At 26.4% G+C, this 25,336-nt stretch overlaps 2 protein-coding genes across 7 annotated transcripts in view; one reads left to right on the top strand and one right to left on the bottom strand.

Annotated features, from left to right (window-relative positions):
* Nucleotides 1-25,336, bottom strand: part of LOC122855320 (protein Skeletor, isoforms B/C) — a 136,372-nt gene that overhangs the window by 58,958 nt on the left and 52,078 nt on the right. For all 5 annotated transcript variants that reach the window (XM_044156628.1, XM_044156604.1, XM_044156593.1 and 2 more), the window contains 2 exons: nt 13,893-13,958; nt 1,892-1,970 (listed from right to left, as the gene is read on the bottom strand). The gene's annotated coding sequence lies outside the window, so the exon portion shown is untranslated. The remainder of the gene's footprint in view (nt 1-1,891; nt 1,971-13,892; nt 13,959-25,336) is intronic.
* LOC122856244 (complexin) overlaps nt 1-25,336 on the top strand; it is a 97,573-nt gene that overhangs the window by 34,518 nt on the left and 37,719 nt on the right. Inside the window, exon 2 of one of the 2 annotated variants that reach the window (XM_044157940.1) lies at nt 3,770-3,870. In XM_044157940.1, coding sequence (XP_044013875.1) covers nt 3,816-3,870 — 55 coding nt within the window. In that variant the 5' untranslated portion in view covers nt 3,770-3,815. Of the gene's footprint in view, nt 1-3,767; nt 3,871-25,336 lie in introns of both variants that reach the window. The other variant, XM_044157947.1, reaches the window with a different exon arrangement.

Here is a 25,336-nt window from a genome sequence, read left to right as displayed (position 1 = left end):
AAATTGACAATAAATTTTTTCTCCTTTTTTTCTTTACCAAGTAATAAAGTTTTTGTCTTTTTTTTTTTTATCTAACTTTATCCACAATCTATCAAAATCTTTTCTACACACTTTATTCTCATCTTTTGTCATTGTCAATTGAGTAAAAGAGGCTAAAATATCAACCACACGATAGGGCTATTATCTCAGAAAAAGATTTTCTTTGACTCCAAAGTGAATTTCTATTGCCAGAGACCTCATCTGTTGAGATTGGCCAAAAAAATGTTCATTGACAAGAAATAAAAAAAAAAGAATTCAAGGGTTAAATTGAGAAAAATTCATAATAACAAAAAATAAAGAAAAAAAAAAGAAAAATCGTTTTGATAATATTTTCTTCGATTTTATTTCCAATACTCATTTTACTTCTATACTCAGATCAATTTTTGACTTCAGAAAAATTTCAAGTAGATAAAAATTGCAAAAAAAAAATATATGCAGAATAATACTGCCTTTACTTTGATAAAAAAAAAAAAAAAAATTCCAATTTTATTTAATATCTACGATAAATTATACTTTCCAACGCAATTTCAATTTACTCATTCTCTTCGAGTTCTGGTCGTTGCTCATTTATTTTATCGTTTTTGTAGTGCACAATCAAGTTTCACTTACTTTTATGCGGAAAAAAAAAAAAGAATATTACAACTTCAAGACTGTTGATTGACTCATTCATAATTTATTTCAAAATTATTGAATCATTAGAATGTAAATTGACGAATTTTATGTTTAAATTATAAAAAAAAAAAAAGTTTTTTTTTACTATAAAAAATATAAAAGCACTATAATATATTAAAACATATAACTAGTTTTAGTACATCACAAAATGTGAATATAAATGAGAGTCCTAAAAGCCAGTATATTTTTAATAATATAAAAAAAATATATACCTATATAAATAAATTAACATATCAATGACAAAAATTTGACTTTTATAGATGTAAATATTGACTATTACTTCAAAATTAATAATTGATTTTAATAAGTAGCTAAAAACAAAAAAAATTATAATAACGATGAATTTATTAGTTGATAATTTTTATTGGTAAATTTAAAGTAGAATAAAATGAATATCAATGTCGTTTTGATGGTTTCAAGACAACCAGTTTGTATTTTAAAAATAATAATATTACGACGATATAAAAGAGGTAAATAATAAAACCAAGTATATATAAGAAAAATAATATAAAAATAAATGCGGATTTAGGAGAAGATACACGAATATATATATAAATTTTTTCGCTTTTGTAATTTGTTTTCTATCAATTACGAACGGCTGGTGCTTTTATGCCATACAAACTATACAAAATCTAAATTTTACGCTTTTCCTCGTTCGACCCCGTTTTATTTTTTCTATCTCTTTTTATTTATTCTTTTTTTTTTATCATCTACTGTGCATAGTGCTTACAAGAAGCTTTCAAACTTGAATGTTGCATGCCTTACTGGCATACTCATAATTTTAATCGTCTCTCTTTATAGCCAATAACTCTGTACGTTTTTAAAAAATTTAAAAAATGAGAATAAAATATTTTTTTTAAATATAAGCTTAAAAAATAAAAAAATTATAACTGTGCACTATTTTTTTTTTTTTACCAATAACGTTGTACGCTATTCTTATCTATATAGATAATTAAAAAATAATTTACAAGCTTTTTTTTCTTGTATTTTTTTTTTTTTTTGTCATGAATAAATAAACGTTCTTTTTATTATTTTTTAAAAAAGAGATTAAAAACATTATGTGTGGTAAAACTAATTGCTGTAGATACATGATAGAAAACAAAAAATAAAAGGAAAGAAAAATTAAAAACTATATGATTGACGTGAAAGTAATTAAAATGTAAAACAAAAAAGGACTTACCCTCTGTGTCTCATAATTATTTTTCACATGCCTGATGTCATTTGATTGGCATCTCCAGCATAATATTGTCCAAGCTTTTCTGTAATTAAAAATACAATGTAAAAAATTTCAATCTAATTATTAAAATTAAAAAATCAGTTACAGTCATTTATGTAGAAAATTTTTTCTTCTACATAAAATTTTTTTGAATAAAAATTAATTGAACGAGTATAATTATAAAATTAAAAAATAATTACGAATAAAATGTAGTTGACGAAGAGGGATAAAGTTCAAGAGAGAATGTTGCAAAAAAGAAAAAAAAGGTGTGATTGTTTTTTTTTTTTTTTATTTTTCAAATTAAATGAAAATCACACTGTGCTAAAATGCTCTGTATCTTTTTTTTTTTTTTTTTTTCATTCATTATTTAGCTATTTCATTTTTTTTTTCTTTTTCAACTCAAGTCGTTCTCGACATTTGTGTGAAGTAGCCAGTGACAATTTGACTTCTTTCCCTTGGCCTATTCCCAATGTAACCCTCGAGAACGCGTCGAGAGTTTATCCGGTTTCGTTGAGGCTTAAATTCCATTTTATTTAATTAGAGAGAAAAGCAAGTGTTTGAATTCAACTAGCGAGCCAAGAATTTAGTTGAAAACAAAAAATTTTCAGTCGTTTTAAATTTAATGGGAATTTGATAAATGAATAAAAAAAAAATAATAATATGAAGATTTATACATTAGATAAAATAATGTTGTTGTTGTTGTTAAATTCATTTTACAGGATTCATGAGAATGGACAATGTGTCGCGACATTCTGACGCGACAAAATCTAAATCCTATTTTATACCACATTGTTAAACGTTTCACTATCAAAACATTGTTCTCGCAAGCTTTTCTTATTTCTGACTAAATTTACAGTGTTTATTTAAAAAAAAAAAAAAAAAATTTCTTCTGTCTAGCGTACATTGACAAGCAACTGGCTCCAGACTTACTATGAATTGAAAAAGCTCTTTACATCCAATATTAAGACTCCCGTCGATGAATTTATTTGACGATTTTCTTCTGCGCAATATATACACAAGAAAAATAAAAAAATATATCTATCTCACACTCACTATTATTCTGGACAATAAAAATCTTTTCTCATTTTCTTGTATAAAAACCAGCAATTTATTTTTTCATATATTATTCTCATTTTCGTTTAAACTCTTATTTTTTTTTTTTTTCTTTGATTTATCGATTTGTTATGCTTCTTCCGTTTCATATTATTTTTATCATTATTATTTTATTTTTCGAGTCTCTTGAGAAATCAAATTAAAATGGTAAAACACAAAGAGTACATCAATTTTCTGAAGGGTAAAAAACTAAAAAAAAAAAAGGATCTTATTTGTCGTGACATTTATACCGTCTATATATATATTTCTTTTCGTATTTTTACATCGTGTTTTAAACATTATATATATATCTTTTATCCCTCGAGTATATAAAAATATTTTCAATGTAAAATAAAAAAAAAAAAAAAAAACTAATTGCTTCCCAGTGGAATTGGTAGTAAAAAGGAATTAATATATTTTTAATTATCTTTAAAGTAGTAATCGTGTGGTTGGCATTATTTAAAAGAATTTTACGAGTTTGAATTTCTCCAAATTACAAAACTCAAAATAGACATATAACAATGAGCATAGATATTAAATATATTTCTCTTATTTTATCGTGAATTAATTCCATAAAAAAAAAAAAAAAATGAAAATAGATTTTAATTATTTTCTTTAGTATGCCAAGTGATTCACAAGGGCTTTTAAATTTAAAACTAAAATACCGATGACAGTTTTCGTTTTTATAATAGGAAAAAAATAAACGAGGATAATATTTAACTTATGGTTATTTTTTGTTTTTTTTTTCAGGATCAAATAATATTATTCTAGTTGAAAAAAAAAGAAGACAGCAACAATGGCAGCATTCGTAGCTAAACAAATGGTGGGGAACAAACTGAACGCCGTTAAAGGTGAGTCAAAATTGACCAAATTTTAATAAAAAAAAATATGAAAAATTAAAAGTAAATAATAATAACGAATAAATTTAATTTATAAAATTAAAAAAGTTTTATATATAAATGAACGTTTTTTATTTGAGTTGGTTAATTTTTTGTTTGTTAGAAAATTTCGTGGTACCAATTTAAGTGAGACCGATATACAGTTATGTAACATGATGGTTTACTCAGCTGCCATTAATCGATCTTCAAAGCATTCAATTCCCTCTTTCTCTTTCTCTCTCTGTTGGTTGCTTCTCCTATCTCAATTGCTAATCTATCTCAACCCTTTCCATGTAGCCGGATCTATGCTAGCTTTCTGTCCAATTCTGGTTGCCATCCGGATATTCGCGGATACCACCAAAGCGATAAGGCAAGAGAGAGTGTACGTAAAATTTAAATTCCAGGCTTCATAGATGGAGATGCCAAAATTACCATGAATTACCATTACTCAAAGGTTTATCGCGTGACCAGACTTTGGGCTTACTAAACTGACCAATACACTGTATATATATATATATATATTCAACCCTTATCGATATACATATTTTTTTTATTTAAATATTTGAAAATATTTAATATAGCAACTGTTGTAATAATTTATTTAAAAAAAAAAACCAGAAAATTATTAATTTATTATACAAGAGACTAAAGTTTGATATAAAGTTTTAAAATTATATGAATTATATTATTCGTAAAATTTATTTTAATATAAATTAATTTATACGAAAATTCTAGTGTCATATATATTGTTTGAATTAATTCACTGTCATTATTATTAATTATCCATGTGCATATAATGAATATTTTACTCTAATAATTTCTGTAAATGACTGTCCTTTGTCTGACCAATGCGTCCGATAACATAACACACACAACCCACATATAAGTTTAAGTATATATATAGCTATGTGTATGTCAGTTGAATTTACTTTAACAATACTAAAATCTCAAACTACAATATAATAGCTGTCATGCAAGAGATGATATATTATTTCATTAAATAATTATCAAATATATTTTTAATAATCTATCAGTTTTAAAGAATTAAATTTTATATTTAAAAAAAAAAAGATAATAAATGTTTACAACAGAAAAAAAAAACAGTTGGTTTTTTTGTTTTTCATTTTTTGGTATCTATGAAGGTTTATGGATTCACGTTGAGAGTTATAGTTTTTTTGTTTTAACAGATGGAAAAACTTATTTTACTAGTGTCTCGATATTTTTTAGAAAGAGAACAAACTAACAAAAACCTATGCAATTTACAATGCTCCAAACTTTACGATGCAATTTTCTGAGGGTTGTTTTACGTTGATCTACCTTATTTTATGATAATTACATGTTCTAGTTTTGTACATGCACAATGTATAAAAACATATATAAATACTAACTTCTATATTATCTTTACCCATAACATTATTTTTTTTTAATTTAATTTTTTATATCATGTATTTTGTTAAATACATGCTGTATTTATTTAAGAATAATTACAGCAAACATGTTTGTTTGTTTGTTTGTTTGCTTTATTTTTTATTATCTCAAAAGTCTCTCGAGACATTTCAATCAACTTTGTAATGACCAAAATCCTCATGATTTATTTTGACAATGAAATAAGTCAAGTTGAGTCATTCTTCTATTATTTACTGAATTTAATTTTATTAAAAAGATAATTATATATATAAAGCTGAAAAATTAAAAAAAAAAAAAAAACATGATACAATATTTATTTGTTTAATTTGTATTGAACTCGACATTGAAATACTATTCAATACTTTGAAGTAGAATAAGTTTTTTTTTATTTTTATTTGATTTTACGAATTGCAAAAGTTAGCAGTGATTATTTTGATAGGAAAAATAAAATAAAAAAAAAAAATAAAATAGAACAGTTGGTTTTGTTGGTGAGGTTTTGCAATGTGTGATGTTGGCTTGGTAACAATTAGTTGTGACTTTTCGACGAGTGTTCGAGAGTCAATAGATGCTGTGAACTTTAGTGAATTAGAGAAAAATCCTATTTTCTGAAAATGTTGTAGAGATAAATCGGTATTGAGGCTTTTGTTAAATGAGAAATCCTCACAAGCACACACACAATACCACCTGTTTCGTTTTCACACAACTAGTTTATCTTCTCATCTTTAACTATTATTTATTTATTTTTTTTTTTTTTTCCCTATATATTTATTTTAAAGTTAATTGAAATCCATTGATTAATCTAACCACAATATTTTTTTATATGTATATAGTATATTTTCATGCCCCCTTCTCTATCTATAACGTCATTAATTTTACAGTTTATTTTCTGCCTGATACACTCATATACGAATATATGGCTTTGCAACAATGTGTACTTATCCTCTCTTCTACCTCTTTATTTTTTTTACCCCTCTTCCTTCTATGTGCCTCTTATAGACTTGGAGTGGTGCACGAAGCAACTCCCATTTATTTATTTCAGCGACGCTAATGCACTCTATGCACAAAATAGCCAGCCAACCCACCCCTTTAAATATATAGGTATATACAATGCAAAGTGCTGCGTTTAATTACCTACTACCGGGTTATTATGCGAACGCATTTTCACCTCGATTCACGAAACGTGCTGTAATCTAGTGTTCAGGATAGGTCATGATGATTTAATCACGTTTCTCAATGGTCTACAAACCACATACACACCCCTACACTTATTTATTTATATTTCATAATCCTTATTTTGCGCTTTTTTTTCACCAATACTATATATAAAAATTTATTTTGCAATATATAAATAACCCTATCTAAAAGATGTATTTAATAAAAAAAAAATGTAAAATTTTTTTATCAGAAAATGCATAGAGTATATATTTTAAATTTTTTTTTTATTATTTTTATATACAATAGTGCATAAAATATGTTGGTATTTTATGAATTTTAAAGTTTATTAAAATTCCAAACAATGTTGGTTTTTTAAAAATACTATATATGAATAAACTAAAATTAAAAAACAAAATTAACAGAATATTATATATTTTTAATAATATTTTGTGCGTAGATAAGAGAAAAGAATTTAACTGGGTTTATTTATTTATTTATTTATTTTTTTTAACGGTATAGTTAAATAGTGATGATGATGCAAGTGAGGAAAATCGATAATAGAAAAGGGTTGTAGCACTCAGAGGTGTACTCGATGTTTGCTGATGGGTCTTGCTAACCCATTCAATACGACCCAATTCGAGCTTGAATCCTTTAAGCTTCAAACGGGACATGCATATATACATTATATATATCATTACGATTCGTTTGCAGCATCATCAACCCACGTCGTTCTCACATCTCTTTGACGTGTATTCAGACTCAAACTCTCAACATACATGCACTAAATTTGTGTAAAATATTTTTCGATCGAAATTTTTTTAGCTACTATATCTATCTTACAAATTTATCATTGACATGAAGTGCCATGAGAACGTGCCGTGACTCGTCAAACAATGGATAAAGAAAATTGCATAACCAATTTTTTTTTTAACAATTATTTGCTTTTTTTTTTCTTTCTACTCTTCTAGGGATCGATATACAACGATCTATATTATAATGAATTTTTATGAATAACAAAAGTCAATTTTTCAAAGAGCTTTTAGTAAATTAGCTTTAAATTTTTTTACTATACTATTAACAAATACGGGATCAACTTGATGCTTTTATGTTCCGAGACAATTAAATTTTGGGACGTTTGATAATTAAAAATTTTATCAAATTTTATGTCTTATTTTTTTTTTTTATGTACTATACATACACAGTCAGTATTCATAATTATAATAAAAAACTATTGGATAAATAAATTAACATGGGCTTGGTTAAAAATTTCACCACTTTTGTGTGCAATTTTTTTTTTTTTTTAGTTTTATTTTTTCCCTTTTTTTTTACGCTCACGTATATCCATTTTTTGTATAGAATTTTTTTCTCTTTTGTATTTTTAATTTCTGCCAGTTCGTTGCATTGTTTAATGTGGTGTTGAGAGGCACATGTGCATATAAAAATCATCCACATGGTCCAATTTTATTTTTTTCTTTCCAACTTCAATTTTATATTTTTTTAGAATTGACTCAACACGCGCTATTGTTAAATAAATATAATATATGAATTTAATAAATAATAAAAATATATATAATTAAATAGAGTACCAAAAAAAAAAAAAAAACAATTTATTGTTATATAGTTGAGGGATAAACAATGGTGTAAAATATCGTACAAAGTTAAACACAATTTTCTCACTCAACAACAAAATAATATATGGTAAAAATAAAAATAAATACTTTAGCTAAGTAATAGACTACTGTTTAAATCATGAAGCTGTTTTGATGTGCGACAAGAGTTGGCATGAGATTTAACGGTGTGTGAAAGGAAAATCCTGTTAAAATATAAATATTGATAACACATTTTTCATGTGCAATAACAAGATGAAAAAAAAATATATAAAAAACCATTATAATTTTACTTTTAAAATATATATATATATAACTCTCGTTATTTATTACTCTATAAAAAAAAAACATTAAGAGTATTATTTCTATTAAATTTTTCGATAAACATTAATTGCAAAAAAAAAAAAAATAAATAAATATAAAAATTTAACTACTAAATACTAATATTTGCTTTGTAGCAATTTTCATATTTTCATCATATTATAAAGAAACATATCGTTACTTTTATTTAGTTATTTAATTTTATTTATTTTTATGAATATTCGATACTCTGTTTCACCATTCAATATGAATTTATATATATATATATTATATCGCGAATAATGATGAAAAACGAGCAACACATATATACAGATATTGAAAGTATGCTCGATTTAAAAATATAAAAAAAAAATTTTTTCAAATGAAATTGGTTATATGATAGTCCGATATTTAATTAAATGTTGGCTCGGTTGGCTACCGGAAACCTCTACTGTCGATAGTTTGAAAATACCTCATCGATGGACGCCCTGAATATGACTATCGAACGACCAAATAAAGTTTACTTCAATATACTCGCGTTTTTTTTTTTTTCATTAATCATTCTATACAAATAATAGTCAACTTTGATTTTAAATTGACATTTAATAATCAATTTTTTTTTTCCTCTATTTACTTTAATTTTAATATATGATTTATAACATTTATTTTTTTTTCATGTTTTATGATATAAATATTTATTATTTTTTCTTTGAAAGGAAAAAGCAATATAGTGCAGATTAAAAAAAATAAAAATAATATAAATAAAAATATTTTATGTTTGTTAAAATATAAATTTTTTGTTATTAAAATATTGAAGGTACTTATTGATATATGCTAGTTAAAGAGAACATTTTCTCTGTGGTCAAAAAAAAATGAAAAAAAAAATTGTCCACGAAATAGAAAAATTAAAATAAAAAAAAAAAAAAATTGTCTTCTCATCGAGGTTGAAACGAAATGCCACGACGACAAGCCAAACAAAAGCAATTTGCAGCATCGTCAATGTCGTTGTCACCCAGTCGAGAAGCTTTTTTTTTTTTTTTTTCATTATTTTTACATTATTTTTTCCGTCACGATAGACTTTTTTTTTACCACATCATTTTTTTTTTTCTTTTAATTTCTCGTTCCCTTTTTTTTTATACGATTTTTTTTTCATGGTTAATACTACTGCGTATTTCAATTGAATGACATTTAATATTTTTTCTATTATTCATTTCTTCAATCTTTCACCGTAGTTCGCATTTTTTTTTAGCAATTTTTTTTTTCTGTTAAATCAACAGGGTCATCCAGAAATTCTATACGCAACCAATTTTAACTCAATATAAAAGACGTCATGTACAGCGAGCATTGAAGATTTTTCTTCATCTTGGAATATTTTTTTTTTATTTTACAAAAGGCAAAATTGAATATTCTTTGAATGCTCATTTACTGTTGGCATACCACGATAGTTATATACATATTTTTCGACCCTTGAAAAGCACAGTTAGCAATTTTTTTTGTCTGACTCACATAACTGCCGGGTAAAAAAAAAAAGCATTTAGTGGAATTCTTAATATACTTGAGAAATGAAATGAAAAAAAAAAAAAATTGACTGGTTCTGGACGAGTAGAAATGACATTCCATACGAAACTTGAGTATTAAATTACACGTGAATAGAAATACGAGAAAAAAAAATGGAAGAGCTTTGAATTCTTTTTAAAAAAAAATTAAATTCTCTGCGTGTCTTGAAGATAATAACGATGTTATTATCGAGTTGTATAACTCCAATTGTACATATCGATATTGTTTAATTACAACCATTAGTGAATGAAAGTATATGTATATATATTATATTTATATCTTTAACTATTTCTATTAATTATTATCTATTTACATTTTGACATTGAGATCTTAATAGTTTTTTATTTATTTTTTTTTCATCTATTTGTGTTATTATTCAATATGAGAATTTCTGAATATAATTTAGGTGTTTTATTATGAGTAAAGAATGTCAGGGGTGTATTCATTTTATTTATTACTTTTTTTTTTTTCTATTTCTTTTCGTTGTATTATCCGGGGAGTTTGGTGAAGAAAACGTGCCTGCCAGGTTTCATTTATATTTTGACAGGGGATGGAAAATGAACGTGCTGATACGTTGATAAATTTTCTTACTGGATTTATATATGGATGAATATTATGGTGCAGATGAGAGGGAGTCAGTGAGCTAATCTTTGAAACGAATCATCAAGACTATATGCGCTACGTCATTATGCAGGGGATAGTTAACCACAACAAAAAAAAATCAAATAAAAATAATATCATTGCAATGAGAGAAGCATGTATACCGTTGAGATTGTGTATACAAGATCTTTCAGGATATAAAATATAGACATAAATTAGACAGAAATGTGTTTGACCACAAAAAACTATGAAATTCTTGTTTTTTTCATGATTTAATCTTTGCAGGACAAAAAGATCAATATCACATTTTTTTTTTCTCCCTCTATTTTTCCAACAAAAAATAACTGATAAATGATTATTTTATTCTACTTTTATTAAACATAGCCAAGTATAAGTTTTATTATTTCAATTTGCATTTTTTATCTTTTACTTTTTTATAATTATACAATAAAGCTTAATAAATATAAATTTTCATTTGATATTTGACATTTTATCTGACTTTTATCAAAAAAAAAAAAAAAATTAATAATTCAAAACTCGAGTAAGAACTAATTTTCTTTAAAAAATATTTCAATGCAACTTGAAAAACTAGTAAAACGTGACTCAGTTATCCTTATTACTTGGCACATGATAGTTGTGGTTTCAATGAGTCTTTGAAATTTTTAAAACTTTAAAACTAAAAACTTGGATACGTAATTTTTTGATGTGAAGAAAGAGAAGAAAAAAAAAAGTCATCTAAAGAATAAAGATCACTGATAAAACGTGTCTTGAAATTAAAACGAAAATATATATAAATAAATAAAATAATTAGATGAAATTACAAATTGAATTATTTTTGTGGCATTTGTCAGTGCTGCCAATATTGCTATTGATAAATAAAAACAAAAAGCCAATGTATTATATGCGATACTTTAAAAATTGAATCAAAATACTGACAATTAATTGACTGACTCTCAGTAATTACTCTATGGTAATTACAAGAATAAATATTTTTGGTTTAAGCGAACACTTTGGTTTAAGATTGAAGGGTGAAATTAAAGAGAACCATATTAACTCACATGACAATCGATCCTCGGAAATAGTTCAAGACATGATAGTTAATTTTGAATTTCATCTACATCAATTTTGCATATATCGATTACAACATAAACGGACACAATATATAGAATATATGCAAATTTATTCACATGTATATATACATTATACTGCATTGCATGAAATTTCCATTCAACATGATTATCTTTCATCATCATTTCGTCACAATTGCAATTTCCGCGACGTCATCTATACCCAAGTTGAAAAATATTCTTGTCGTCAGACACACTTGCTTCGGAAGTAAAAAAAAAAATACGAAAAACCCAGTGGAATTTAGATTGAGTGAAATTGATGCTATTACTCGTTGGTATGTGCAATATTGTGTCGAGAGAAAAAAACGTATATATTATGATGGAAAATAAAAAAAGTAGATAAAAAATAGAAAAGTATATATATTTATAAACAACGTTTAAAATTAATAAAAAAATATTGCTTCAGGGACGGAAATTCTTTTACTTATTTATTTATTTTTTTTTCATCACTTTGCTAAATTTTCAGAATACACATTTACCTCATAATTTTCTGCATCGTGTTTTTAGCCACGTAGAAATTAAATTTAAATTCAAATTATTGTCAATTTTTGACTTATATGACTTGGCTTATTTTCTGGTCTTTAGAAAATATAGTTTATATACATACACGACCATGATTGGAATGAAAATAAAACGATTAATTATCAAATTTATAAAATAAGGTAAAAACATACAATTTTACAAGTTATATACATCCAACAAGTTTGGTGGTATATAGAGATATGGGCAGTAAAGTTTCGTTGCGCACAATTGGTCAATGAGTTGCGGATGATCAGTTTGCTAATGGAGCCAAAAACTGAGCTTACGATAAGACGAAAGTTTGAAAATCAATCTAACACTATATATCCTTGTAAAGTTGTAAACTTATATAATATACACATACGCCCACATATATAGTCAAATTGTATCAATAACATATACTTGTAAATAGTTGTGTGTATCAGTGTTTAACCTATATGGTTTGCCGACAAGTGCAAACTATCTTGGAGTCAATTGGTCAAATAAACATAGGTATATACACGTATAAACTGTAAATTGATTGTCAACCATTAAATCATGGTATCGAAGTTTGATCGCTAGATCTAATTCTAGATATCTGACGAATCTCTGATGTTTTGTCTATTTTGTGAATCGGACCATACGTGTGTATATATGGTATATTGGAAAATAGAGAATTGGACTGAGAGAGTTAATTAACGATCTAGTCCCACTGAGCGATGTCTGATATGTTTTGGATACTCTAATACACCTGCTACTGTTTCACAAGCAACCAATAATAATCACACAAACCTAGCTCTAAAAGTTCCTACTATTATATTACATTATAATATATATATGTATATATATTATCCATATTCAGTATACGATTGCATCTGTTCGTTATTTTGCCGGATGGTGATGGCTGGGTAATGTTGCTTTAGCAATGTGAAACCAATGCAACTCGTCTCAGTTGGGCAGCTGCAACTACATTACATGTATATTCAACTAATACAAACTCAACTATTCATAAATAGACACATCTATATTTCTCTTCAAACACAGATATATATATATATAATATATTGTACATGTTACATTTCCACTATTTGAATCTCGCGTTTGGCTTTCTAACGAGCAAACGACTGGTTGGCAGGGATTTATGTGACCGTTAATCATTTTCAAGGTCCACCGCATCCACTACCACCATCACCAACATAACGTCTGCTTTTTCTTGTCAGTTATTTTTCTTGGTAAACCATTGATCAATACTACCAAAATCATGTCATTTTTGTTTTCCTATCTATTAAATTTTTAATATATTTTTTACAATGTATTATGTAAAATATATTGCGAAAAATTTTTCAAATAAAATGAATATTTTTATGAGAATATCGTCAAGGCATTTTTAATGCTTGTTTGAAATAGAATGCTTGTGTGTGTATTTGACTTATCTTGATACTATACATAAGAAGAGAATTGTGAAATAACCGATCGACTTGGCAAGTAATAGGAATTTATGATGTGCTTGCAACGAGTGATATATACGATACTGCAGTATTTTGTGCTTTTTCAAAAAGGGAAATTGAAACATTAAAGTGCTTCATAGGTTTCATATATAAACAACTTTTTATAAAAAAAATACTAAACATTTACTGTTATATTTATTTTTTTCAATATTCTCAGGTAAAAATTTATACAAAAGAATTTCATCAGGTTGAAAATTAGTAGAAAAAGAAAATAAACAAAATTTATATAAACTCACCTATAGTTGATGATGTAGATTGTTGATTGTTGTCCTTGTTGACTTGTTCTATGTAATTCATATCATCTGCAACAAAATTAAATAAAACAAAAATTATTCATCAGATCAATGTCAAATTTATTAGTATTTTTATATAAAACATAACCTAAAAAATAAAATTTATCAAGTAAAACAATATTTCAATTTGGAAAATTACATGTGCTTTGTCGTTATTCGAAAATGTACACATGATAACAAAAGAAAACAGAGATATAGGTTTTAGCAAATTGAATATAAAAATTGGTGCAGCAATGCACTGGCGCACTAGAGAACCAGATTACTGATACTCGAGAAATTCAGCAGATAAATTGGGGATGACAGATACTGTCACGTATGGTTAGCATTGCATCCATGTATTTTGCATATACTCTTTACGAAAATACATGTACACAACATACATCATTTCGATTTCCCCAATGACGAATATACAAATGGTATTATAACAAATCAAAATATCATCATCATATAACGAATGCACATATGCATTAAAAAATAGCAACAAAATCGATCTCCAATACAAAGTTGAATGAAAAAAAAATACCACTGCTTTAGAATATTTGATTTTTTTGTTTTATTTTTTTTTTTTCTATTCTATTTCTGTGTAGTCGAATGATTATAAAAAACGAATTCTTTTTTTGCTTTATTTCAAATTGACAGTTTGCATGTCATTATTTTTTTGCAGAAAAAAGTTTTATATTAAATTTTTTTTTTTATTTTTGTTCAAATCAATTTATATTTCAATACAAAAATTGACCATTTTTATTCAATTGATTAGTAAATTTTTTTTTTCTGTCTATTCAAATAAAAATATTTATTGTATTTTATTTTATGTCAATTTATTTTAAAATAGATAGCTTTAATGTAAATTTACTATATTGAAATATTTATTTTCAAGATGTCAATGTAAGTTGACTCAATCAACATTGAATAGTCATAATCAAAGTGTATTGAATGAATTTTATTTTTTTTTTTTCATTTTGATTTTTTATATTGCTTCAAAGAATCCAGATATTTGTCGTCGTTTCTCGGATCAAGAGAGTCAAGAGAATAAATTGAATTGAAAAAAACTGAAAAAGTAATATAAATATATAATATATTAAACTATAATATCATGAGAGTTTTAGAATCATTGTATATAATATTATATTGAGCTTGCATATGTATAAACTGAGCTTATGTATCGGTAGATATTTTAGTTTTTTATCTATAACGAATTCAATTTTCTTTTCATATATATTATTTATTTTGTTTGGTCTACAGAGAATGAAAAATGAGAATGACAAGTAAAACCCGATGCTCAATAATCCGAATAGAACTTTCATTCATTATAAAATAAAAAAAAAATCAATCATTCGAGTTTATTTTATTATTTTTTATATTTCAAAATGTACTTATATAAAGTCCAGATGTCGACTCAAGTATTTATTAATAATTCTACTATATATTTATAATAATATTATATATAAAATTTTTTTTTTTTTTTAAATTTTCAAGTCAGAGAATATCGATAATTTGACCAACATCATTTACCAAGTTTTACGTGACTCAGTATTGCTACAACTAATTTTCTTCATTTTAGGACTATTGAGGTTTAACTATATTCTTCAGTTGATCTTTAATGATTTTCTAACAGCAGTTTTTTTTTTTTTTTTTTTGCTCAATTTAAATGAGAAATGGTGGGTGAGACCAAAGAACCGTCACGAAAAAAATAACGAGTTTTTATGATATCAGAGGTGGTCATTTTAATCGATAACTTTATCTCAATATTTTTTAGTTTAATAAAAAAACGAAGAATATTTTTTGTTGATATTAATTATTATTTTCCAAACAAGCACGCTAAAAGACAAGCAAAATTAGTGTTGTAGCTTGGACATTAAATGATTCGCCAGTTTTGTTGATATCAGCTGAAGCATGACAAAGATCTAGCTTCATTAGTATTCATTAGTCAGCAATAAAGTTTTGTAATAACGACGTCGACTTATTTTCTTCTGTTTCTTTACTCTGTACACTATTCCATACAAATATATTCTTCTATCTTTTTCATCATTTATTTGGTTTATTTACTTGACGTAATACTCTCAGTTCTACGAAGGAATTTTTCTTTTTTTTTTTTTTTTTTCATACTCTCTCATTTAAACAATTGAAATGCAGAAGTTGAAGTTAACAAAAAAGTGATGACACAAAAGAATTGTGAAAATACAAAGCTCAAAATAATTGTTTTCTATGTGATCAATGATCTGAAGCTGTCGTTTTTTTTTTTTTTTTATTACATTGGTTTAGCGAGGATAGTCCCATGAGGCTTAAACCAATTTTTTTTTTTTTTTGTAGCTATATCTTTAAAATTACGAAGAAAGAAATACGACATTTATCGAAAAAGCCCTCTACGAATACACAAAAAATAAATGACAAAATAAAAAGACAGCATAGTAGAAAATTGATGCTAGAAAATTTTACTTCTTTCAAGGAGTTGTTTTTTTTCTTTAAATATTTACACACAAACACTGTTCATTGTAACCGACGAAAAGGTTTTTTCGTAAACACCTTCGATCATTTGATTTATAATTCATGTTGGCACAACCACATGTTGTCAATTTTTATCCCATTTATCATCTACTTCTTTTCGTCTTATAACCATCATTTTCTCTACAAGAATAAAAATAAAAAAAAAAACTATTCCATATCCTCAGGTGTTTATTTTACACTATGAAAAAAAATTTGGCTAACTTGAATATAACTTTTTCATATACCCAAAGCAACTTTTATCCAACAACAAAATAATAACTTGAATATTTTTTTCATTACTATCCCAGATCCAAAATAAAACCAAGCTTACGATTTCTAAAAAAAACTTAAAGATTATAAGAGAGCATTGGTTTGAAAAAAAGAAAACGAAAAAAATACCACAGATGTGGCAAAGTAATAAGACGTTCAAGTGCAATAGAAAGTTGTGGTGACGGGTTTTCTATCGTGAAAATATCTGGACAAATTGGTGAAACGACTATGAAAGAATAGAATTTTCTAGGTGTGTATGTTCGTGTATTTTGAAATAGCATATACTCGTGAAGTCGTTACAAGGTGTCGTTAAACATTGCCGCTTGGCTAACACGAAAAGTGAGATAGTGTTAAGAACAAAAGTTCTTCTCTCAACAAACCCAATTTTACCACCCACTGAAAGACTAGTGAGGGGATTATTTAATTCGTCTAAAGTTCAGTTGGCTAACCTCCGTAAAATATGGTATGAGTTGGACAGAGTTAGATTGGTTAAAAAAAAGCTTTTGCAAGCAAGTACCTGGATGATCCTTGACAATTTACCGACAACGCTTCGTTGAAATCTGGCTAAAAAAATATACAGTAAAAAATCCGACTGTCCAATCACATTCTATCAACAAAAACTCTTTGAAAAATCTAGGAAATTAGAAGAGAAACGAAAAGAGACTTTACAATGCTTCTTGAGTTTATTATTTTTTTCTAAGGATAATAACCATTTTATTTTCAAGCTAATATTTCTTATTTTCCATTTTTTTTTTTTTTTATTCTTATTTTTGTCTTTTTTATTCAAGCGAATGAAAAAGTTTCGAAGAAAAGGGAGCATTTTGATATGAACCACATGATCAACCAGGCGCAAAAGCTTTCTATGTTTTTTTACTAATACTTTTTCACTCATGTGTACAAACACATTGATATCTTAGATACTGTTTTTCACATTTACTCTACGTATATACATTGTGAAACACAAGGACTATTCACACGGTTATACAATGGTTTCGGATATAGTATCGGCATGTTTGCAGCCACAAAACCCAAAGATTCCGTCAGTTGGAACCTCTTTCTCGTCTATGTTTCTACGAAGGGTCTCTGTGAAAACATAAAATGTTTCAAGAGGAATAAAAATAATAAAAAAAACAAACAAAAAATAGAGACGAAACCATTGACATTGCAAGAATGTGAATTTATATTGGCTTGCATCAGCAATTCTTTTCTTGATTTTTTATTTTATTATATTTTTTTTTCTTTTTTTCGTTTGTCGCTCGTATTTTTTTATCTTCACCTTGTCTTTATCTTTCAAATGTTGGACTTGTACAACGGATATGATGCACTGCAAATTGTTTGAGTCGTTATAAAATGCCCTTGAGGCTATTGAGAATTACGAACAAACGCGTGCCAGATATTTTTTCATGGCAATAAGCTTCTTTTTTTTTTTTGTACGTGATATTGTGGCTTTTCAAGTAAACTGCCGACAATGAAAGAGCAATATGACCGTTCAACCAACAACTTTTCTCAAAGAAGAACAATCATTGTGTGATTTTTTTTTTCTTTATATTTCTCATGGTTATTTTATTTTTTGACTGAAGAGGGTTGAATAAAACAGTCCAAGAAAAGAAAAATATATTCGGGACAAGAAGTTTTAATGAAACGAAGAGAAAAGGCAGGAAATGTTAGAGAGTAATGACTAAGAGACTTGGTAACAAAAAAAAATAAATAAATAAGAACGAGAGAAAAAGAGTGAAACCGTAATAACCGTTGAACATTTTTCATTGGGTTCATATCCTGGCTATAGCGTATTAATTGCCCCGGGGAAAACAACTCGTATTTTATGGTACATTTACGTTTGTCCCTGGCATTCATATCCGACAATCATCGATCTTTCCTTTAAACTTCATTTTGCATATATAACCCGACAACTTAACCAAACATTTTTACGATTGTAAAAAAAAAAACAAAAAAAATTATCAGGTCAATGATTATCAAGAATAATGTAAAACCATTTCAATAAGATTTATGAAAACATTTTGAAATTTCATGATGTGTAAATAGTTACCTAGCAATCGTACTGCAGTAAATTTTGATAGAAGATATAAAACAGCTTACAGAAGGTATTTACTGTATAAAAATTTTACAAAAAAAAAAAAAAGATAAAATAGCAAAGTATTATAGTGATTTTATGAAAGTCGACTGCAGTCAAGCATTTATTGTTGTACATTTTTTATTTTTCGTTGTGTTAAAATAATAAATCAAGCTCAATAAATTTGTACAAAATATAAAAAAATAAAATAAACTCGTTTCAAGATATAAGGCACTGGTGGTGTAGAATATACATAGTCAACTTATAGATATATAAATATATATATATATAGGGATTTTGTGTAAAAGTTGAAGCAATGTGCTTGCAAAATTTGGCCCATTGCCAACTGCATATGCGAGGGAAAATCGCTGTGGATGTGAACTGGAAAGCTTTGACAAAAAAAATACAAAAAAAAAAAAAAAAAAACAGAATCAACGTATAGGTATATAATAGGCATGAACATGTGCCGAAATAAGTGAAGAGTAAAAAAGAGGGGTGGAGTAAAAAAAAAGAGAGAAAGAGGGCTAGGTCGGGCCTTGTTCCAGATCTGCCAGACCGTCAACGTTTCATCCAAGGGCTTGAGACGCGAAATCAATAGTTCCATGAAAGCTCTCGCCTCTTTTATTTCCCACCTCATACATTCCAAGATAAAAATATTCTCTGAATTTAGATTATTCTTTTTATATAAATTTTATTACAAATGAAGAAATGCAAAGCTTCATATAAAAATACTATATATCTCATTATTTAAATTTATCTACCATTATCTTAATCTATATACAATTCACGCGATAAAAACTATTGTTGACAATAAAGCGCATGATTTGAATGTAGATATATATTTTTAAAAATATCGTATATTATAATTGTTATTTGATTTAAACAATATTGAATTTGATAATGATATATTTGGCAGCTGTTTTTGAGGCCTCGGGTCAAAATTGTTGACCCAGAAAGCTACGGAATTCAGAGGATGCAGAATGTAGATCTAGAGCAAATATAATCTATAGCTTTGACATTAAATTTCAGGCATATTTCTTGTACAATTTTACAAGCCGTTAGTGTCATCCATACGTTTTTCAAACTTCAATATATAAAAAATCATATAAATAACTTTGTATCCAAGGTAGAATAAAAAAAAATATATATACATGCATAACACATATCAACAGAATAGATGACAAATTTTTATATTTGCGTATCTCTTGCTTGCATCATATCTATTTCAGACATTTCGATATTTTACAATTCACCGGTTATAAAAGCACAAAAACGTTTTACTACATACACGTTTTATACTTTTGTCATTGTTGTTGTTATTTATTTATACTGATCCAAGTTGCTGGACAGTGATAAATAATAATAATAAAAATTGTATTGAATGTCATGTGGTATTAAGTAGCTATTTGCGCTAAAGTTTTTATTGTATAAATGGGCTGTATTCCAGACAGTTGAAACAAAAGACATTTTAAAGATAGCAATAAATTTACAACTATACATGTTGCAACTACGTTTTCATGTTTTGTTTAGTCAACCTAAATTCTATACTGCCATCTATAAATTTAAAAAGTTTTTCAAATTTTTTTTATCAAGATTTAATTATTTTTATAGTTAATTCGTTGAATGTTATATTAAATTATTAAGAAAAAAAAAAACATAGTAATGATTTTCAATGAAAAATTTTATTGATAGCAAGTATAAATTTTTTTTTTTTATTTGAAGATCAATAAAAGTTGTATAACGTATAAAATCAATTCACATTTTAAGGAGGTTTAATTTGGGTAATGTGATTCGTTACAAGGAATAGTACATTCTGAATGAGACAAGCGATTTTACGGTGTCAACCTTTCCTGATCTACACAGCTCAAGAGGATTGCATTTGAAATTGTAATCTTTTTTTCCTATCCTTTTATTATTATTTTTTTTTATTTCATTTTATTTTTTTTTTATAACCTCGTTCCACTTAGTAGAATTGAGAATTCGAATTAAGTCGATAGTCAATGGCTGCGTGGTTTCTTACTGACTTTTAGGGCAACAAGTTCGTTTTGTGAAAGGGGGATAACAGAGCAAGGGATGCTTGTGCATCGACTTGCAAGTAGAAAACTAACACATAAAGCACACCGAGACTCTCGAAAGAAAAGTTTCTACTAGGAGGCTCTTAGCTATCCAACTGGGAATTGGAAAAGACGAGTGGATTTCCGGAGTTTGGCAGTTCACCTGGCTTTTTTTTTATTTTCCTGTCTGAATTTTATACATACAATACAGTTTCTTTTTTGTACTACTACTACAGAAGCAATGAAAAGCAACCAAGATTGATCTCAACTTTTTTTATCCATTTCAAATATACTTTTACTGGTTCAAAAGAATTTTTTTTTGTTTTGAATATTTTCATTTTATTAAAAGTTGTTGGATTGTTTTAGGAAAAAAAAAACCAACAAATAATTAATTGAATGATAAGTTATTCATTGCTATTTCAATTTTAATAATGTTTGGTGGTCTAAAGGCTTGATTGAATATGTTGGAACATTGATTTTATACTGTATATTTTCAATAGACCGAATTGCTAGGCCATTGAATTTTCCAATAATCCAAACAGTACAGAATTATTTCATCCGTACCTTTTCTAAAACTATTGAGGTAGAAAGAGAAGAATTTTTCGGGAGGTAAAGAGAAACTTCTAGCTTGTATAATTGGAGGTTTTTCGTGGTTGCAGTAAAATCTGGATTTGTGCCATAAAGTCGTTAATCCTGGATTGAAATGTAAAGCTCTTGGGAGGTTTTTTTTTTTTTTTTTATTCATTTTTAATTTATTTTTATTCATTTTATTTTTTTTTTATTTTTTAACCTTTTGTTTTGTCAAACTGACCAACTCTAGTTTCAATGGTTAGAGTATTTTTTTAAATTTTTTTTCTGTTATTGTTTATTGCTGAATTTAATCGACTATTTAACCCGTTTGAATTTTTACCAATTTTTTATTTATATATGTTTAATGTTTGTTAAATAAAAATAAAAAAATAAATTTAAATTCCAATGGTCTATTTGTAACAATAGTCAACAAGATTGAAATGTGACCCATTTGAAAATAATTGATGATTCCATTGTGACTCGTTGACCTATACAACTGTGAAACACATTTAAATTGTGAAGCGTACTTACTGGCTTGGGATTAATTCTACCAAAAACTGCTGCTTCATAAATTTTATAGAATTCATGTCAAAAATATTATCCAATGAAAAATATTTAAAAATTTTACGTGAGTATACGTATTTATTTTATATCAATCTGTCAATCTATATCCCATCAAAATATAAAAAAAAGAATTTAATTTTTTCCATTTTATTGAATTACCGAGATTTTTCGAGTGTTACGAGTGAATTTTTTTAAACACAATGGCTAAATAAATTTTTTGAAATAATTTTAAAGAGATAAATATTTTTTATTGTAATGCATTTAATCAATAAACGTGTAAACCGATACAATTTACGTTGGGGAATTTGAGATTTAGTTATAGAGTGGAAATTTCTATTGGTAATTTCATTTAAACGTTAAAACAATTCACATCATATCCTGTGTCACGTTTGTGAATCTGCTTATTTGTACTACTTTGTACTATTTTTCAGTATGAGTGTACTTTCTATTGAGCACTATTCTAACTAAAATATTTTTTTATTTTTCATTTGTGGATGATATGGAACCACGCCTTTTCAAAGTATATAATCCATCTAGTTTTTTTAAACTATGCTGTATCCGAAAATAAAAAAAAAATAAATAAAAAAAGCCGATTTGCAATTTACAAGCTCCACATGGCTCTTTGACCTTTCTCTCAAAAAAAAAAGAAAAAAAAAAAAAAAAAAATAGCTTTGAGGGTATTGCGAGTGATGCTTGTATGCGCAAAATAGCATGATCTTGATTGAACGCTATTCCAGCATAACTGACAAGAGATACAAATGTAAAAATTTTTTTTGTATTTTCAAGCTTCACAAAAATACTTGAAAGACTTAATTGGCAATATTCTATACAACAAAAATTTAAGCATTTTTTTATTTTTTCATTTAAATTTAATACAACTACGTGTCTTTATCAGACCTAAATTTGATCAGCAATACAATTGTCATTTTCAATTATTTTTATAATATATTTTTTTTGTCAAATGAATTTTTCTGCAATGGAAGTGAAGGACATGTAAAACAGTTGTAGATAAAATAAGAAAAAATAAAATTAAGAAAAATGCTTGTATAGGACAATGAGTTGGTCTCTGTTCCGAGTGGAATATCAATCGGATGATATGGTATAGCTTTTTTTTTTTTAACCCAGAGCCACTCTGTGCCTTGCCTTTGCATTTATATTAGTTTCTCGACCGACACACGCTCTCAAGACTACCAAACACAAATAAGAAAACGAAAAAATAAAGTAAATCAAAAAAAGACAAAATAAAATAAATAAAAAAGAAAAAAAGTATACGACAGATTTACAAGACGTGATACACTCGTGACTCAATTCTCATTTTGTGGTTATTTTATTTTTATACTTTTTATTTATTTAAAATTGTTTTATTTATTTTTTTGATTATCTCAAAATTAAGTAACATAAATAACGTATATAAATTAACTATAAAACTAAAAAGTCAAATATTTATTTATTGATTAAAATAAATTTCAGTAATTCATATAGCTAAATAAACGAAGAAAAAAAAAATATAGATGAAAGCTTTTTTATAAACAAATACGATGTGGTTTCGTTCTTTGACATAATCGTTAAAGTCAAATGGCAAAGGATGTACACAGCAATCATACTGTATAAAATCAAATTCCACATGAGTATTTGATCTTGGTGAATGTTTGGGGTGGTAACCCAATCGAAAACATGTGCATACCTAGCAGTCCACTAACATTTTCAAAAAAAGCATGAGCGAAATCAAAACATAAAGAGAAAAAAGAAGTTTAGAATATTTAATTAATTGGTATAAATACAAGTTGGTTTTGTCAAATAATGAAAATTACATGTATAATTTACTTGAAAATAAAAAAGCTAGATAAAATAAAATATCAAGTCAAATAGAAAAAAATGATTATAATAGAAACGATAGAAAGTACATAAGAAGCTTTACATGGAGACTATAAAAAATGATATTGAAATAATTTTAAATTAATGTTGAGCTACTTAACAACTGAATAATGAACAAGCAACTTGACTTTCATCACTGGCTAATATAATTACTCAAATTAATGATATTGTCAGAGCTTGAGCATTATTCTCGAGACAATTTACTTGAGCTGATGCTATATACGTATATATTAAGAAGACATGATGGAAGAGTGATGTTTGTTCTGAGATAAAATGATTGAATTTTGATAAGAGGATCAGTCTAGATATATATATATATATATAAATTGAATAACTTTAGTTTATGGTATATCTATATGTATATTATATTTATAATAAATGCAACATTGTAACATGTATGTGTATATTGTTTAAATGGTCGATCGTGTGGTCATGTACGAGCTATGATTCGTGTATCAAATGAGGAAGTTGACTATAGGGTAGAGAAGTCTACCTAGTTACGTGCATTAGCTAACTATATTCCATGGTAATTATCATGAAACGTGTATATGTTGTCCAATCTGATTCACAAGCAATTTTGATCCAATTAAAAATTAAGTAAAAGTTTTTTAGTTCATACATCGTACACATTTTTTTTTTTGTGGAAACTTTATAAATTTATCTATTATAAAGATTTTTTTTTATATCATTTTTTTAATTAAACAGCTGATTATTTTTTTGCTTTCTTTTATTTTTTACCGAAAAACCGAAAAACAAGAAATTTATATTTGTGCGCATAATGTGATTTGTCATCGTTGACCTGCGTGTAGAATTTTCCATGATATAAAAAAGAGTAAAAAAAAAAAAAAGGTTACGGAAATAAAAAATGTTTGGACAGTTGAACAAAAACACCAACGAACTACCACAGTGATTAATTGAACCTCGTGTGGTTCTCTTGGGACATGAAAAAAAATTGAAAAAACAAAAACGAAATTACAATAGTAAAATCCGAAATTTACGTGAATAAAGAAAATATGAAAAAAATAATGATAATGTAGCACGTCTTAAAAAGAATAATTCATAAATCAGCTTTAAAAATTTATTATAAATAATATATTTACGTCGCGAAAAATTTAAAATTTTAAGCATTATCTAAGAAAAAAAAGAAATTAAAAGTCCATAAATTTTTAACAACAGTGAGGGTCTATTTTTTTATTTATTTTTTCACCACTATCCAAAATGTCCAAGCCGCTTCAACGATCCATAAAACTTCCGGTGTATAACGGAAGTCAAACCACGGGAAACATTTCGCATCAACGGATTTCCAGGTTCTCGAATTTCGCATCAATACTAATTACAAAATTTCAATGTTCAATTGTAACCATTTTACAAAACCCTCTAATAGTTAGTTAATACAATCAACATGGTATTATCTGATTATCATGTGCTACACAGCGTTCATTAATTTTGTATGTATAATATATAATTCAACAAAGCGTTGATAAAGTTTAAATGAAAAA

This window comes from Aphidius gifuensis, linkage group LG1 (genome assembly GCF_014905175.1).
Source record: "Aphidius gifuensis isolate YNYX2018 linkage group LG1, ASM1490517v1, whole genome shotgun sequence".
Taxonomy (NCBI): domain Eukaryota; kingdom Metazoa; phylum Arthropoda; class Insecta; order Hymenoptera; family Braconidae; genus Aphidius; species Aphidius gifuensis.
This window is presented reverse-complemented; position numbering and strand designations above follow the sequence as displayed.